Source organism: Diadema setosum, chromosome 16, assembly GCF_964275005.1.
Source record: "Diadema setosum chromosome 16, eeDiaSeto1, whole genome shotgun sequence".
NCBI classification, from domain to species: Eukaryota; Metazoa; Echinodermata; class Echinoidea; order Diadematoida; family Diadematidae; genus Diadema; species Diadema setosum.
The window spans coordinates 30,916,734-30,935,995 of record NC_092700.1 but is presented as its reverse complement, the minus strand read 5'-3'; the positions used below and the strand labels follow the sequence as shown (position 1 = coordinate 30,935,995).

Below are 19,262 nucleotides of genomic sequence, written 5' to 3'. Positions count from 1 at the left end.
GGGGGATAAAACTTGAATAATGATATGTGCTAATTTCAAAGAGACCGAGCTAGGGGAAGATACCCCATCCCCTTTTTTTTATGTGTTTCTAATCATATAAATACAATATCTGAAAAGTTTTTTAATAATTCATTTTTCATGCTATTTTTCACTCATTGATAAGCATAATTGTGTTCCTTATATCTCGTGATATGACCTAGCTAAATCCGGTCTTAATTTTATTGCATGTTTGTTGCATGCAGTTCGCTTGAATCACTTTCATGTTTTATCAGTTTAGGTGTAATATTTTCTTAATATGGGAGAGGGGAGGTGCAAAATGATAAATGTATTTACAATTTCAAAGAACGATAAAACTATAAGAGCTTGTTTTGTTTTTGTTTGGTCTGTTGGTTGTGAGATGAAATGCACTTAAGATTTGTGTACAGTTAAATCATGGAGGCTTCCTGGGTGTTGATATTATTTCAGTTACAATTTATTATTCCGAAGGTTCGTTTTTCTGATAGTTTGTTATTCCGAAGGTTCGTAATTCCGAAATGAATTTAAATTTTTTATTGTGAAGGTTTGTCAATCCGAAAATGAAATAAGATACGTTATTCCGAAGGTTCGTTTATACGAAAAACGTAATGACGAAGGTTCGTTAGCACGCGCCTGCTTGTTTGTTTTTCTTTTTCTTTTCTTTGTCTGATTAACGAATCTGCGGAATTAAGAACCTTATTTCGTTAGCGGATAAACCAGCCTTATTTCATTTTCGGAAATATGAACCTTCGGAATAACGCCACCAATGTTCGGATTAACGACCCCTATTTCATTTTCGGTTTAACGCAGATATTTGTGTGTTCCGAACAACGAAATTTCGGAATAACGAACATCAGCCCATTATCACCTCCTGCATAACATGCTTGATATACGGTTCTCATAATACTGAAAGCTCTAAACTTAAACTTTGAACCTCTATGATTTTCTTAATGTATTCTTTTTGCTCTATTGATGTTACACATGAGCAATGAGTGTCGCTATCTAAAAAAAAACAAAATAACTATAGTCTATATCAATTTCAGACATTCGCTTACTATGAATGATATTGTCGTTTGTAGGTAAATTCCGGTGAATTACATTCCTTCCTGGTTAACAGCACGAGGCTCTGCTCTGACTCTTATTAAGCAGTATCTTCAGTGTGAAAACCAATCTGAAATTCCATTAGCACCATTTCATATTCATTCCTACATGATTGATTAGGATTGCTCGGGGCACTACCTAATATTTTATGGTTCATTTTAGTAGATAGAATATACTGATTTCATGATAAAGTACAGAAGACAAAACATGATAGAGGGAGACGCGCTATAATAGGTAAACATATTTCTCTTATGACCATTTGCTATCCTGACACCCCTTGCAGTAATACCAACAGTAAACTCTGGGACATGATCATACAACGGAATCAGACTTGCAAAGTAACAACTTGTTATGGAAACATTATTTTAATGCATGAAGGTTTGATGACAACAGTTTATATATCAAAAGTGTAATTACGTGAGTTAACTTGACTTCGTTTACTTGAATAAGAGGGTTCAGTACAATGTCACTCACAACAGCTAAGAATAATTGACAGAAAAAGAAAACATAAAAAACCCCGAAAACGTTCAATTTCATGATCAAGGTAATTTTAGAATGTTCTACCTTGTCTGAAAATAACAATAGGGCCTATTATGAGTCCATTCTTTGCGTTCTTCCGAATTTTCCATAGTCACAAACATCTTTGATTGCTAAACTCTTTTCATTCTTGACTTGTGGTATCAATCAAACACTGCGCCCACGGCCCTCAATTTTTTAGCCTTTTGTCAAGGTCCTCTCGCATTATAATGGCTGTAATGGGCGAGCGAAGCGAGCCCATCAGAGCGCGACAGCGCTGTCCAACTCTGCTGAGCTCGTTTCGTTCGCCCCCATTCGCTCACCACCATACAAAGAGAGGGCCTTGGCTAAAGGCTATCATTATGTAGGCCCTGTTTCCCCTTTGTCAGAGTACCCCACCCCCGCATTGATTCCACAATGCAACAAAGGGCAAACTGTTTGCCTTTTGTGCTATTTTTAGGGAACTATAATAACTGATTTTACTCTTTGATCAGAAGAACGTGCGTGATGGTTTCATGGTCGTCACATGATAGTCAAATGTCTTTTTCCCCTTTTGATTTTTTTTTTTTTTTTTAATTCCTCCTTTCTATTCACTACATGCAAAAAATGGATATCTATAGATTATGACTGGCCTGGGAGCGAACTTAAAAAAAAAAATTCATCTCAAGGCTTTGATATAAATGAGCAAATAAGTAAATAACCAAATAACCAAACACACACACACACACACACACACACACACACACACACACGCACACACACACACACACACACACACACAGACACTCACACACACACATGTGTACGCATATGGATATATGATTTTCAATATCTAATGTTTCTCATATATATACATATATATATATGTATATATATATATATATATATATATATATACTATATATATATATATATATATATAGAGAGAGAGAGAGAGAGAGAGAGAGAGATAGTGAGAGCGATGGCCTTAATTTGAATATAGCGGGGTGGTGCAGACACTTGAATATGTTGCCAACAAAACTTGCACAGGAGACGTGGCTGCGACATTGAACTCACACCGTGGTTAATTTTGGCTAAATGTTCTTGTTACAAATTGTAATGAGGGGCAATCAGCCCGAAAGCCAATTATAAAAGGGGCTGCAACTCAACATCGCAGCTACGTCTCCCGTTCAAGTTTTGTTGGCAATACTGTATATGAGATTAAAACCTAAAATATTATATATATATATATATATATATATATATATATATATATATATGTATATATATATATATATAATAATTATGTATATGTGTGTGTGATGACATGACAAAGGATGTCCAAGAATATCAGGTATGCACAAACAGATGGAGTACTATCATGTATTACCAATTCTTTTGCTTGACAAGGAAGTAACATAAACGGAAGTGTATATAAAGTTAAAGAAGATAAGAATAATATGGTAAGGGATATGATAGGCTCTGGCTAAGATGGCAACTATAAAAGCCAACGGCACAATACCATTATGGCACCTATTTCTTGAGAAAGTTCATACGGGCTTAAAGAAACTCAAAGAGCAGTTTGCGTGAAAATGTGTCTTGACACTTCAGTTGTCTAGAATATCAGGAAGCATCGATTTTTTTTTTAAATCTAAGATTAAGAACCTGCACCATGTACTAGCAAAATTTAGACCTTAGAGTTAACCATCACCCTCATTATGCATTACTTTCGTAATCATTACATCACAGATGCTTATCTCAGTGAATTTAAAAGCAAACATGCCTTGTTGGTACGAATGACCTTCTTCTTTTCATTTACGAAATGGAACCCCGACTGACTTATCAGATCCATAGGGGGCGCTGTGTGTGCTCGGCGGTTTTTTTTTTTTTTGTTTGTTTTTTTTTTTGTTTGTTTTTTTTTTTGTTTTTTTTTTGTTTCGTTTTTGACGAAGTGACACAACGTAATGAGGAAAAGAGGAAACGGTAATGAAATGAAAAAAATTAGTGGTCATTCCAATTTTGTTGTCAATTTCCTCCCAACCATAATCATAATACTCTCATGACTTATTAAGAATCAATTTACGAGTAATTAAAATACGAGTGTTCAGCACTCTGGTCATTTTAAAGATTTCTATTTCAATCTCCCAAATCATAATGTTATCCTATCCCGTTTCAACTTAAAATATTCTCTGATTCTTTCGTGTGACTTCTCCGTGAAAAGAACGCACCAGGCGACCGTACATGGCGAATTACAGTCAACCTTGCCTAACATGCCTCAGTCGAGTCACAAAAATCGAAAATTTTGCTAAGTCGAAGAAAAATTTCATACCTGGATGGTTATCAACATGCAATAATTCTATCGTGTAAGTCAAATTTCACTTACATGACGTATGCAAAAACTTTTTCTCTGATCACTGGGAATTCAAACATTTAGGCGAAGTATAAACTGTAGGGTACGTGATAATTTATGACAAGTGTCATTTTCATATTTATAGATCAGACTTACTCTACAGTGTAACCACTAGAAAATGGACAAGTTCTTTTTTGTTCTTCTCATATTCCTCGTAACGTCATCTTCCGAGACAGAACATTTGTTGTAGTTGTAAAGTATGTCCCCCCCCCCCCAAAAAAAAAAAAAACAATCCGATTTTGCATTGACAATTCCCAATACGCTTAAACTGTCTAAATGCTATTTCAGGGTCTTAGAATAGAACAGATTCTTAGCTCTGTTTTGCAGAAAACCCCATTCAATTTGGTGAAGCGGTCACAGAGAAATGTGGTTTGTTGTAAAGCATGTCATGGGTCCGATTCTTCCCAATTTAGCACTTTCGTGTTGGAAGTGCATATTAATGTGTGAACACAATGGACAGTACTTGGAGGGAGGGAAGAGATTCCTGACATGCTCTACAAAATTTCTCATTTCTCTTTGACTACTGTAGTAAATTGAATGAGTTTTTTTTTTTTTTTTTTTTTTGCAATTGTATTTGGATAGATTTACTATTTTTAGAGTTTTTTTTTCTTTACATTTTTTAATGTGTTTTATTGGAGCAAAAAACAAATCAATACATACATGAACATGTAAATAAGAACAATCATCGGGAAAAAGAGAAATATAAAAAAGGGAGAAAAAGGAAAAAAAGAGGCAGCACTACCCATGTAATAGCAAATAGTTCTAGATGTGCTTTAAAAACAGTCACTTTGTCTCATACAAGATATTATCTATGTATAACAAATATGATACGATATATATTCTTAAAGAAAATTGGAAGTAGATAACACAAAAATAACGTAGATTATAAATTTGTGTTACGTACAATTGATACGAGGAAATAATTATAAAATGGCAGAAGAACCGTTAATCAACACCCACAGGAGGACTGATTTCTATGCATTTTATCACAGAACTGAACAATTATATTCAAGACATAATTAATTCTAGTACATTTGGAGTTATTGTTGCGAAGGGTCCCGTTGTATTTTTTTTTTTTTGTGGGGGGGGGACATACGGTATTGGACCGTATTTTGTTAGGACCATTTATATCAGTTTTATATTTTGTCAATTTGTTCTGACTTTGATCAGAATGGCTATTGATGCAAGCATAATGGTGTGTAAGCAAAGACATGTCCCTACAATTGCCCTTAGAATGCAGTCTTTATGTTTTGTTGATTTGTATGTGTTTTATTGTAAGATGGAAACGGGTCCAACAAACTCTAAAGTTCCAGTGATCGAGAGCTTGGCTACTGTCATGCAGACTGATGTGTGACACATATGATAATATTACATAAACATATATATACATATATATATATATATATATATATATATATATATATATATATATATATATATATATATATATATATAATGGTTGAGATTTCACGTATTGGCTCCACGAAGAAATGAAGACACAAACTGGTAATGCATTTTTTGGCCAATAAAGGATGAGTTTATTTGACTCAAATTTTCAGCATCCTACGCCGTCTTTGTCAAGACTCCTGGAGAAGGCGTGGGGCGATGGGAAAATTTGAGTGGAATAATCTCATGCTTTATTGACCCTCCCCCCCCCCCTCCCCCCCCCCCCCCAAAAAAAAAAAAAATGCGTTACCAGTTTGTTTCTTCATTTATATTTATATAAAGATATATATATATATATATATATATATATATATATATATATATATATACAAAGTTGACATCAAAGACTGAGTCATGGAGAAAAACATACCGTTACTGTGTGTTTATTAAGCAGAGCCTGTGCAGTCGTCCTCCGAGAAGGCGGTATTAGAAGCAAAGATACAAGCAATGTGTGCGATATCAAGCCAAGCCACAAGAAATTTTAGAAAACATCCCAAACAGCTCTATCTACACCCCAGGGCAGAGCCCTTCTCCCTACAGCTCTCTGGCTATCTACTTTCACTATCTGCTACTCTAACTCTAACAGTACTCTCCAACTATCTATCTAACTCTTCCTTCTCTGAGCAGGGTCCTTTTATACCTCTTGCACTTTGTACCCGCTGCGTGTGTCCCTTGACATCGTCTATACCCCGATATATATATATATATATATATATATATATATATATATATATACGCGAGGAGTTTCACATTTGTGTTTGTGCGCACACATCTTGACCATCCATTGTGTGTATGCAGAATTTTAGTCATACGTACACTGTACTTGTAAATGCTTTTGTATGATTGTATATCTGCAAGTTGTATTATGCAAGATTGAGGCATATATACACTCCCACCTATGTAATTATTCAGTGCCGTCTCTGCTTCTTTCACTGTAGTTATCAGTTCCGCTATTGTTTTGATCATCATTATTATTTTCTATTTGTATATGATATCCATGTTTTGTATCTTGTCCCCAGTCTTGACAAAGGGCAGGAAGCCCAAAAGCTTGAGTAAAATCACTTGTGAGGATTAAGCAACGTCTACCGCCTCTTTACTCTCGTTTACATATAATGTGTGTGTGTGTGTTTGTGTTTGTGTGTGTGTATTTATACATATAATATGTATATACATGAAGCAGTTTATGTTTATGTCTCCTTCCCATTTTTGTCTCTCCCTCTTTCTGTCTCTTTCTCTGTCCGTCTCTGGTAAGCAGTTAAACATTTCAAAAAACGGGTTTCAACAGTTTAAAGATGTATTCTATTTATTCATAATGTATGCAATTAAACAGTACTGTATCAGAAGTAGTATACAATTCCAAAGCATCAGAGGCTTATATATAAAATTGCACATTTTACATTGATAGAACAAGATTATAGGATTACACGTACAGGATCAAGTTGAAGAAGTAATTTCTATACTTCGGCTAGGATTAGGAGCATACATCTCTCATATATCATCATAAATATCAAAATATCATGATTAGTCGTTATATATCCTTAGATTGTTAGATGTCTTAAACTTTCTCAAACTTCCGTTTGAAACGGCATGTATTACATGGCAAGAGTTAACTAGACCGCTCCTTTTTCCAACACCGAAAGAGATCGTTTATATTATCAATCAAAGAGGAATAAATTAGATTTCTACACAATAAAAAAGTAGAGCCAACGCCATCAAAGCAATATCAAGCGGATTCTGAAGTATATTGTTGACGTTATTTGCACATAGTAGTCGGACGCCAGTTGCAAGTGCAACGTTTTGAACAAACACAAACGCCTCACGTCAACTAAGTGATTGCCGAACATCGACTATAGACCCAACAGCAATATTGCTAGGTAAATCACAAAGTACAATCTGAAAGAGCAGGTACACGAGGTATATAATAAAGTGAGAGATCTCAAATGTGAATAATCAACCATAACTTTTTTGAAAGCACATTGAAAATGACATTGGATATCAGTCTCCCTCGAAATGGCACGTAAGTTGGCATAAATAAAATTTGGTGAAATAATGAATACACAGACGATCAAAATATAGCAATGCCATCCGTGGGATCAAGTGATCCTCTCCAGATATAGATCGAGTGCTAACTGATCTAAAGAGATGGTAAAGTTGTAGGTTAGATAAGGTTTCATGTTTCCAACTTAGTTGTGAGATAATGAGAAACCTCCTATGGAGTATGAAAGAGTATACAGTTCTAAGAGGAATTCAAATCTGTTGGTTTTTTTTTTTTTATAAATGAAACTTGGTTTCAAAGTAACTGAGATATCCAGAAACAGAGGTCGTAATAAAAGGAGAGACCCACCTTTTATCAGGACCACATTGTTTCACCTTTTTTTTTTTTTTTGATATCTCAGCCAATTCAAAACCGATTCTCATCAAACAAACTTCGAATACCTCATAGAATAGTATGTTCTTAAAGATTTCATACAAATAGTTTCTAATAATCTCGCATAAAGTTAAAATCTGAATCTCCCATCTCAATCATAAGACAATAACCGTCCCTTTAAATGCCGGTAAAGTGGAGAAGCGGCGCAAATTTCCCCCTTGAACTGTAAAGTTAGATGGTACATCACACAAACAGAATGTATCCCCACCATCTCTCTCCGATTCGAAAAGTTACAGAAGTGATCAATGTAACATCGGCTGTTCATTTCCTGGAGTGTAGGTTGACATCTGTTTTATCCATGTCTCTCGATGTGGTATCCCCTTTATGACGATAGTCCTTTTTTTTGTATTGTTATGGAAAAAAATGCCAAAAATGTATCATTAAAATTTGAAAAACGTCTGGTTTTCAATCACCAATTAACATAAGCCTTGGTTGCAATCGAATGTACAGATGAAACGGAATTTCCCCAAAGCCGGATTCCGATTCATCGGATGTCATTTCCCTGTAATTTCATTTGCTTGATTTTTAACACAACCCGGCAGGACATCCCATTTCCTCAACCCTGAAATATTTTAGGGTGAAAAAAAAAATCCATTGTCGCATCGCGGTCGTTAGAAATGAAAGTAAGAGGTCAAGATGCAATAAATTTCAAGTAAAGTTGAAACAAAAGTGCACAATGACTCGACCCTTTTGCAGTTGCCATGGTTACGGTGCATGCCGATTTGGGAAGATGGATGGTGCATCGTTGGGTAGTGATTGATAAACATTTAGAGTAATAATGATACGTAAATATGATGTGAAATAACTTATTCACCCTTAAACATGAATAGGTCTATGAATACATGTTGAAATATTGCATGACTGGACGGTATTTTTATTGGTTGAATACATGTGTTCATCCAATTAGCGCAACACAAAACACAAACTATAAGTTGACTGATGGCGACACTTGGAGTTGACTAATCAGGAGAGGAGTTATAGCGGATCTGACCAATCAGGAGAGAGGTTATAGCGGACCTGAATTAGGCAACAGGCGTTGCCGATTTGTTACAATGCACTTTGTCATTGTCACGGATATATCAAGATGATGAAGTCTCTGCTATTCAAAGTGATATAGTATCCTCTGCTCGTATTTCCTCAGTCAACTTCCTTGGTCGTGTAGAGCGGTTCCCTGACGATCTTTTCGTGCAAGTCGATGAAGAGGGGGATGTAGGTGAGGAAATCCAAAAAGTCCACAGTCCCTTTCCCGTTACGATTGAATTTTTCCATGACCTGGCAGATTGGAAGCAAGAGATGGGGAAAACACTGTCAAAAATAACTGAAACAAAAGCTGTGTGCAAATGTCTTAACTTAAACCATTGCAAAACAATCCCCTTGAGTTACTGTATCGACTTATCAAATTATAAAGTAATTTTCTCGTTACCTGGATCGTTTTGTCACATATAATGATTGTATTGTGCTTATCACGAAGGCAACACATCAGAATATTCATGCAAGTAGCCTGACTATGTAGTGAGAAGAAGTTTAATCCCTGAATGAGGGTGTACTCACACATTATGTATACACAGTATGGCTACACAGATATATTGATGTTAATAAATTACTTTTTGCAATGGGAATCTCTAACACAGACCTCTGTACGTTTTGTTTGAGTCCTACAGAAACAATTGCCCATTTGTTATTTATTTCTCTAATACAGGAAATTATTTCACGTAATCAAACTCAAATTACCAGAAGTACTTTTATACCCGATTCTACAGAAAACCCGAAGTGTTAAATGCGGTTTATTTGTATGCAAAGTACTTTATATTTTCTGCCATAAATAAGAAAGAAATAATTAGTTTTTCACTAATTTTGACAATTTCTAAAGCAAGCAAAAAAGTAGATTAACATATCATCTGAAAAAACTAAAGGTTTTGCATCAGATATTAACTGCAATCGTATTCATATTATTTAGACACTTTGTAGCTGCCTGTCAAATTATATTATTTGTCTCTATGCGTCATATTTTTATGTGACATTTATTTGTACCTGAATGTTAAGTGAAAAAAATTTCTTTGTGATAAAAAAACCAAAAACAAGATGCCAACTTTCAATGCGTATTAATGCGCTTAGAAACGTCAGTATTAAGCGCTATATAAGTGTTATTATGGTTATATCGATGTAGATTTTGATTCATCCAGGTAGTATGCTAAAAGCGTGTAAATTAAATCTGTTCGACTGGACTTCGACTGGCTGGCGACCATTAACCCATGGAGGGTGAATGGGCGATGTTACTGCCTCTATTATCTGGAGCTCAGCCAGACAGAGCTGAAGAAGTGACTCGGACGAGTCACGAAACTGTTCCCTCCGTGATTTTCACAAGTAAGTCCAGTCTAACAGATTTAATTTACACGCTGTTATTATTCTTATTATTACACGTATAATAATGATGATAATAATAATGATAATGATAATAATGGTAGTAGTAGTAGTAGTAATAATAATGATAATAATAATAATTATTATTATCATTATTATTATTATTGTTATCATTGTTGTTATTATTATCATTATCATTGTTATTATTATTATTATTATCATCATCATCATCATCATCATCATCATCATCATCATTTACCATCTCCATGTGTTCCTGGCTGAGGCCTCCAGCCTCCAGCTCCACCGCCAGATTCTTGATGGGGACTTCCCCGGGGTAGCCGCCCTCTTCTTCGTCCTCCAGGAGGTAAAAGAGCGCCTTGGCTCGCTCCATCTTCACGTCTAGGGCTTCGAAGTTGAGTTTGTTGATGAGCTTCTTGATGAACGGCCTTCGGAGGGAAAGGTTTCAAACAAAACATGTTTATATAGATAGATAGATAGATAGATAGATAGATAGATAGATAGATAGATAGATAGAGATAGATATGGAAAGATAAATATAGACAGATAGAAAGAAAGATAGATAAATAGATAGATAGATAGATAGATGGATAGATAGATAGATAGATAGATAGATAGATAGATAGATGCAATATAGATAGGTTGCATTCCTGTCAAAAGCTACCGGTAATCTATTCAGAAATTGATTTTCTTTTTTTTTTAAGAATGACTATTGCTATTACTACTCAGGTTACCAAGATGTAAAATTTTACAATTGGAAATCAGAAGTATTCCTGGTTCCCGTTCCTTTAATAGGACGAATTTGAATGGAGAAAATGCTCTGTTTCAAAAATATTAGGACTTGATGTTTCCATAAATTGGAAATATATCGAATATTACATAATTCAAAAATATATGAATGATAAACAGTGTCATTGGAATAATGATATATGTGAATAGAAATAAGTGTAAAGAGAAAATAAAAGTGATGATAAAAAAGACTTACTCAAGCCTCGAGATCTTCTCGGAGAGAGCTGCAACAATGGTGAAGAGTTTGAAGTCTATTCGATGTCTCTGCGGCAAGTCAAGCACCTGTTGCATTGAAAGAATACAAGAAAAATCGAATGTTACGCAACAATTGGATCATAATTATATCACGGATAGGTCTGTCGAGAGACGGTGAATTTTTAGCCCAATCCAACCAAATCTTGCATACTCTGTTCCCCTTCTTTTATATCAAAGGTGTCCAGAGAACCGGAATATGAGAAACCCTCTGCACTTAAGGACTGAGATAAAGACAAATAATACAAAATGTGGAGCTGAAGACTGCCACAGAGAATGGTCAAAGCCTCGAGTTTCATACCGAAAAGAAAAGGATAGATAAATCTTCCCCGACCTTAATGAAACGTTTACCCTTTTCTTGGTTTGAACTTACTCTTGTTATTCATGCCAGTTTAGCCCATTCTGTGCAAGGGACTCTGGACAGTGCATGTACAACTTTGGATTGTCTGTGCCACTTGGATTTCAAAGCGCATAAAGTTGTTTGTTTAATCATGACTTTATTCAAGTTCAAGAAAGTGTGAGAATAACAAGTATACAAAAGAACCAGGTCCACCGTTTCATTCAAAACGAATGGCAGGTTTAGACACGTACATGGGGGTACAAAACAACAATATTAGAGTTTACATTATTGCAACCCATATCACACATAGAATATCAAATATTACCGGTGATCAATTAATAAAAAAAATCAATACATATACTATTTCTGTGTTACAATAACAGCAGTGATAGAGGTTTGAGTTTTACTTTAAACTGGGAGACAGTGCATGCGTATTTTTTTTTTTATTATAGAGGGCGTAATCCCTAATTTGACATGCAACGTGGACCCCTTCTCCCCCATCAGTGCCCATACGTTATACTTACGTGGTAGACATACTGGCACTCTTTGTCCGATATGAGATGGCTGTTGATTTGGTGTAATAACCTCTCCACTTTGTCTGTGTCCACTTCGAAGTGCTGATGGGGAACAAAGAGGGCAGCATACGATTTAGTGAAATACAGTATGGTCATGAGGCGGGGGGGGGGGGGGGGCAGAAAACGGGAAGAAAACAACCCACTCCCTCAGATTACAATCTTACATTACAACCAACACTGACTAGATACACTTACTGCAGAAGCTGATTGGCGGGTTAAGTATTAGGATCCCTAAAACATTAAAAACAAACAAACAAACAAAGAAACAAACAAAAGAAGAATGAGCCTAGTAGAATCAATAATACGCATAGAAAAGTGAACAGAAGAGTTTGTTTGCAAAAAGCGATAAGTCCATATTTGCCAAATGGAGATATTTGCGATTAAACTTCAAGAAAAATAAAGAGAATAATAAGAAAATTTTTGCTTCTTTTGACCATAACTTAAAAAAATATACCTTTATATGTAGTGACCAATATATCATTTAAAAGGTATTATTTTGTACTCTATGACAGAGATCGTACTTCAAAATCTTCAAAAATGGACTTATCGTTTTTGCAAACAAACCCTTCATTACAATTTACTTATGTCAGAATAAAATGTCCTACATTCAACTTATCAAGGCACGTGATAATTTTCTCCTCCGTTTATCCCCAAAGGCATGGTTGGAAGAATGGAAGAATGCTTTACGGTAATACCGTGTGTATAAAATGTAGTCTTTGAAAAAAAAAAGTGCTGTTTGGCGAAAAACGACCCTATAGAAAGAGAAGAGTGGAGGAGGGTAGCGACAAGAGGGAAATGTGACGTGTAATGAAGGCAGATAGTAAAAGTCAAACAAAGTTAATGTCAAAGGGCAGCGGTGAGCTGGAAGTTGAGATTGCGCTAAGGGAACCTAGATGATTATGTGAGCCAAGGACCATGGCGACAGTTGTTGATAAGGGAGAATAGAGCGAGAATCATGCGAAAGGTTCCAAAGTCGGTGGGAGGAGAAAGATGAACCAGAAAGGATGAGGAGAAGGGGAATGATATAATGCGAACTTTCAAGAAAAAAAAGCAACATAACTTCAAAGGTTCTAATCTGTATCCTCCTCAAGATTCCAATCCCTATCCTCCCAAAGATTCTAATCCGTATCCTCCCAAAGATTCTAATCCTTATCCTCCCAAAGATTCCATTTCGTATCCTCCCAAAGATTCTAATCCGTATCCTCCCAAAGATTCCATTTCGTACCCTCCCAAAGATTCCAATTCGTATCCTCCCAAAGATTCCAATTCGTATCCTCCCGAAGAATCTAATCCGTATCCTCCCAAAGATTCCAATCCGTATCCTCCCAAAGATTCCAATCCGTATCCTCCCAAAGATTCTAATCCGTATCCTCTCAAAGATTCTAATCTGTACCCTCCCAAAGATTCCAATTCGTATCCTCCCAAAGATTCCAATTCGTATCCTCCCAAAGATTCCAATTCGTATCCTCCCGAAGATTCTAATCCGTATCCTCCCAAAGATTCCAATCCGTATCCTCCCAAAGATTCCAATCCGTATCCTCCCAAAGATTCTAATCCGTATCCTCCCAAAGATTCCAATCCGTATCCTCTCAAAGATTCTAATCTGTACCCTCCCAAAGATTCCAATTCGTATCCTCCCAAAGATTCCAATTCGTATCCTCCCAAAGATTCTAATCCGTATCCTCCCAAAGATTCTAATCCGTATCCTCACCTTCTCCTGATTCATCATGTTGTAGAGAGGACTCTGCTTCCGCCTGAACTCTGGTTTGGAGGCGTCCCGGGATGACGAGACGTTCTCCTTCAACCGATCCTGCAGGTCCTCCAGCAGTTTGGTCTCTCCTGGAAAAGGGAGAGAATTCGGAGAGGACTTTAAAGCAGACGGTCCCGGAGTTAAAGGGATAATATAGTTTTGGTTGAGATGGGGCTTCAGCTTTTTTTGCGAGATGATTAGAAATTACTTATATGAAATATTAAAGAGCATACAATTCTTAGAGGAAATAAAAGTTTATTTGATGAAAATCGCTTTTTGAAATGACTGCGATATCCAAAAACAGAGAGTTCCTAATGAATGATGGGTTCCACGTTTTATTAGGACCACTACGTTTTACTTTGTTTTTGGATTTCGCAGCTATTTAATTGCAAAACCGAATTTCATCAATTAACTTTTAAAGTTAATTCCTCTAAGTATTTTCAGATGAGTAGTTTATAATATCTCGTAAAAATTTTACATCTGAATCTCTTACTGAATGTTAATACAACATGTCATGGCTGACTTTAAAGAGGAGGCTCATTGACTGCAAATAGGGGGAACATTGTCGTCTGCAAAGAGACAGGGAGCTGTGACGTATACGAACCTTGAAGCTCTTTGACATATTTAGCCGCCGCTTCCAGTCGCTCCTCTGTGATTTGTTTCTCTACCGACAGCCTGCATACACTGGCATCGCTCTCCGCCTGCCAGAGAAAATAATACACACGTAATATTTATGGAATCGTGCTGGGCGAAAAGACTAACAATAAGGCAAAGACTTCCAGGCAATTTTGTAAAGAGTTCGTTTGCGGACATTCAACTTTTCATCGTTACAATGCGTCGATAGTTAAAGCTCTTCACGCGTTTTCTTTGCAATCCCGAAGAGCTAGGTCTTTCCTTACGAGCATGAAATTTGTAAATTTGTGTGTGCGTGTGGATCACAAAGCTAAGTTTATTTCCTTTCATTTGAGAGTGTAATATGTGTGAGAGGTTAGGGTCATGATCCATGTATACCCCTATTGTGTGCAGGCTAGTCCAGTACAGTGTTATTTAACATGGTTGCAATGGATCGAAATCCACTGAAGTTGGCTAGTTCGTGTGTTTCTTTGAGGCAAAATCATTGTAGGGGAAACCACAAGCTTCCAACGCCCTCTTTTGACAAACAGTCATATCCATCAATTTGATGGAAATCCGCCATCTTGCAACCGCGTTTCTAGGAAGATAGTCAACTGACTATTTCAGATTAGGGCACCCGGCTATGCTAGCGTATTACTGATGGCACAGCCTTCTGGGTAAATAGCATTACCAGTAAATACTGCAGACGCATGCGTAGATAACGCTGTTATGATTTATTAGTCTCATCTTCATTAATTTCTATGTTTGTTTGACTAACTCAATCCGTCAATGCGTACCATGGCGTACTGTTTGTTGCTCATCCGACTCAACACCCACTCATCCGTGCCGGACTTCAGGATCGGGAAAGAGAGCTTGGTTGCCGGCTGGGACAACGCCGCCCCGGCGGTGGTCGAAGGCGTGGGCGAGCTTTCTCCCGACGTCGTCGCTTCTTGGTCGATGACGACGGTCTTATTACTTGACTGTTTCGAGTCTGCTGATGGTAAAAGGAATAAAGAAACACTAATAGTTTGCAATGAAATACTGAGGTTCATTTATTGTTGTCTGTTCCCACAACGAGTGCGCAAACAGAGCCACGTAAAAATCAAGTTTAAAGTAATCAAAATTTTCCAAATTCATAATTTCTATACGAATAGACCTTTAACCAAAATTGAGGCATTTCGCACATATCAACATGAGAAAGAGTATTAAAAGTGGTGCCTCAAGATCGACTACCCCAGTCTTAAACGCGTGTTTTTGGTTTTTCTATTAATGTTACTTTTTCTGCTATGTGATAAACAGCGGTGAAACTGAATAGTTGAGTTAATCACAACTGCCTAGTAAAGAAAGCATAAAGAAATGTACTTTCAATCATCATTATATTGATTTTTTATATTTATATATTTATACTTATATTAGTATATTTGTCTTTTTTTTAATAGATGGTAATGTGCTTCAAGTCACCTTTGTCCTTTTTCTTCTTGGATTTCTTTCCCTTCTTGCTTTTCTTCGCCTCGGCGTCAGCTGCTACAGGATCCCAGTCGACGCGAAAGATTTCCAGAAACTCGTTTTTAGCGATGTTCGCAATAGCCTTGTTTCGAGACGCTAGGATAAAAAAGCAACGGTCAAAGGTCGATATTGTTTAGCAACTCATATCCTAAGTTAGTATTCTGTTTATTTTTGTACAGATATAACGTATTTGGCTGTATTGCGTCTATTTTGCTTTATACACCAAACGCGTCAGTTACTTCATTTCAACTGGGTCAACAACATCAAATTCATTTTATGTCTCTAACGAAATATAATTCGTTCATCGAAAATAGATCACAGGAATACATAGTAACCAGACCGAACAATTTGAAATGAATAAGCAAGATTTACAGCAAAAGTACTTTTTATTCTAGCGATAACTTATATTTTGATTTTTTTTTTCGGCAAAGAAAATGACTATTACTCCTGACATGGTGACATAAGATTTTGCCGACTCGACAGCTTTGACTGCATTCTGCAATTATATTTGACACATGAAGGCCAAAAGTAGACTGTCATTTGGCCGCGATTTGAACATCATCCACATTTCCCTGGACGTGTAATTTGTAAACAAGCTTGTGGGCATCGTTACTTTTAAATTTACCTCTCTGACAATGATCCATCAAAGACCATACCGTTCAGATATTTCGACAGTGTTCGGATCGTGCTCCGAAAGATGAACCGTATAACATTGTTGGAGTTGTGTTTACTATACTAAAGCGACTCTCACCTTCAAGTTGCTTGATTTTTTCTCCCAGAGTTGCCACTTTCTGAGTTTGTCTGCTCAACATGAACCGTGATTTGTCCAGCCGCTGCTCCACGTCAAACTACAGAGAGTTTCAAAAAAAGTAAAATAAAAATGTAACTCAGATGGATCTTATATTTCATCATCGCATCGAATAAACACAACGAGCAGACTGTTTTTATTTTGTCATCACTTGTTACACTCTTTTGACTCTCAACTGCTGCAGGGCAGTGAAAACCATATCCGTTCTCAAGACAAGAAACGTATTTTGGTTTTAAGAAAGGGGAAATTTTTATATACTAAACATGCTAAATCATGTTAGAAAAGCAAAACACTTTGAAATCATGCCTTCGCACTTTGAATGGAAATAATATAGAGTAAAATACAAGATGGCAGTTCTGTGATACCTTTTATTGTCCATAATGGCAAAAGACAAGAAAAAATAGCAATCAAGATCATTATAATCACCTTAAACACGGTAGGTTTGCAAAAGACTTACTGCAAAACTTGCATAAAACAAGAGTGAAGTACAGTTTTCTAGCAAATGATAGAATGGAGTCATTACTGAAATTCAGCTCTGCAAAAACTAACACTCGCTCTCGGCTGTGCTTGTGAAGTGACGACGCTTAAGATTTAGCCGAGGTAATTAAGTAATCGACCAAACTATCTTGTGCAAACTTCAAATCTTCTCCGTAAAATCCAGAGACATATCTATAACAATGCGACGGTCCCGACCAAACGGGGTAAAATTTAAGCACAGTAAAAACTTGTCATGCAAAACGTTTTAAAAACACACACACACACACACACACACACACACACACACACACACCTACACAAATCAAAATACGTACCACATCTTGTATGGCGTATGACGCAATCTTAGCTCTTAGGAACTTCTCCGGTGGCCCGTTTCCTTCAAGCCCGCTATCGGAATCATTCTCTACTCCCTCGTCGTCTGCACCTTCGTTCCCGTCGACGATCTTCTCCGGACTGATGTAGTCGTCTTCGTTGACCTCGATCGGGTTGCTGCCGAAAGTATTTCGGAACTCTTCGAAATCGGCCTTGACATCGCCGGCGATGCTGGCAGACCGGCCGACCGTGCTGCCGTAGCCGGACGATTGTTCCGTGCCAACGGACTCCGCGTCCGAGTTGTCGTCCCCTCCCGCCGGGTTCGTCCGTGGAGCGAACCAGTGTCTGATGGGTCGATCAGCCACTCTGAAACCCTGGCTTCGCAGATGGTTGTTGAAGACGCGCTGGTAGTGCGGAATGCGCTCCTTACTGTTAAGATAAGAACATCAACGATAGACCATCATCAATGATGTCTAGAATCTGTGTATATCTCTATTCACTTATGAATTTCATCCAATGAAATTCATCATGTACGAATGTGTGCTACTCGTACTTTCCCTCTTTTTCTCCCTCCACGCACAAACACACAAATATCATACCCATCCAAATCATATGAAGTGTTTGCAAAAACCGATAAGTCCATTTTTGAAGATTTTGAAGTACGATCTCTGTCATAAAGTACAAAATAACACCTTTTAAATGATATATTGGTCACTACATAATTATAAAGGTATATTTTTGTAGTTATGGTCAAAAGAAGTAAAAATTTTCTTATTATTCTCTTTATTTTTCTTGACCTTTAATCGCAAATATCTCCATTTAGCAAATATGGACTTATCGGTTTTTGCAAACAAACTCTTCATATATACAAACATTTAGAAAAGTTCGTGAAATGTGAAGAATGTGATGGGAGTGTGCTTTTTTTACTCTATTTTACTCGCAAAAAAACAAACAAACAAACAGGTGAGTTCACTTTTGGGGTTGTAGCTTTTGGAAACAGAAGATTCTCCTTTTATAAAGCATGTGTGGTTTGCTTGGCTCCTAGTATTTTGTTTGGCTCATTATGTTGATTTATTTATGTTAAAATTGGCATTTTTCGAAAGCGGCATGGTTCAAAACATTTAAAATTCTGTCTTCAAGAGAAATAGAGAAAAAGAGAAAAAAAAAAGATTCAATTCAATGTAATTCAAGATTAAAACAGTTTCCATTACGGTCCGTGACGTTAACCTATAATCTATATAGGCCTACTTACAAGACGATGCAGTACTTGGCGAGGTAGTCGAGCGGGTCCCTGACGGCCGGGTCGGGGCTCTCCGGGGGTTCGCTGGGTTCCGTTTTCCGCCACTTTCGCTTCTTTGGCCTTACAGGTGAAAGAGGGAAGGGCGGAAAGAAAAGAAAAAGTAATTAACGATACTCACCCATTAATATAGCAACATAATAAGTACGGTATGACTTTTTTCCCTTTCTTTTTACAGCAACCTCTTGGAACATGCTTTAGAATAACATCTGATTCTGCACTGAATTATTAGAAACTTTGTGATGAGTG

General features: G+C 36.8%; 1 protein-coding gene across 1 annotated transcript in view; it reads right to left on the bottom strand.

Annotated features, from left to right (window-relative positions):
- Positions 1 to 8,992: 8,992 nt before the first annotated feature.
- LOC140239819 (uncharacterized) overlaps positions 8,993 to 19,262 on the bottom strand; it is a 36,722-nt gene continuing 26,452 nt past the window's right edge. Inside the window, exons 16-26 of the mRNA XM_072319639.1 lie at positions 18,969 to 19,076; positions 17,719 to 18,145; positions 16,850 to 16,946; positions 16,054 to 16,194; positions 15,390 to 15,583; positions 14,585 to 14,681; positions 13,942 to 14,069; positions 12,180 to 12,272; positions 11,260 to 11,345; positions 10,516 to 10,702; positions 8,993 to 9,167 (exon numbers count right to left, since the gene is read on the bottom strand). Coding sequence (XP_072175740.1) covers positions 9,033 to 9,167; positions 10,516 to 10,702; positions 11,260 to 11,345; positions 12,180 to 12,272; positions 13,942 to 14,069; positions 14,585 to 14,681; positions 15,390 to 15,583; positions 16,054 to 16,194; positions 16,850 to 16,946; positions 17,719 to 18,145; positions 18,969 to 19,076 — 1,693 coding nt within the window. The 3' untranslated portion in view covers positions 8,993 to 9,032. The remainder of the gene's footprint in view (positions 9,168 to 10,515; positions 10,703 to 11,259; positions 11,346 to 12,179; positions 12,273 to 13,941; positions 14,070 to 14,584; positions 14,682 to 15,389; positions 15,584 to 16,053; positions 16,195 to 16,849; positions 16,947 to 17,718; positions 18,146 to 18,968; positions 19,077 to 19,262) is intronic.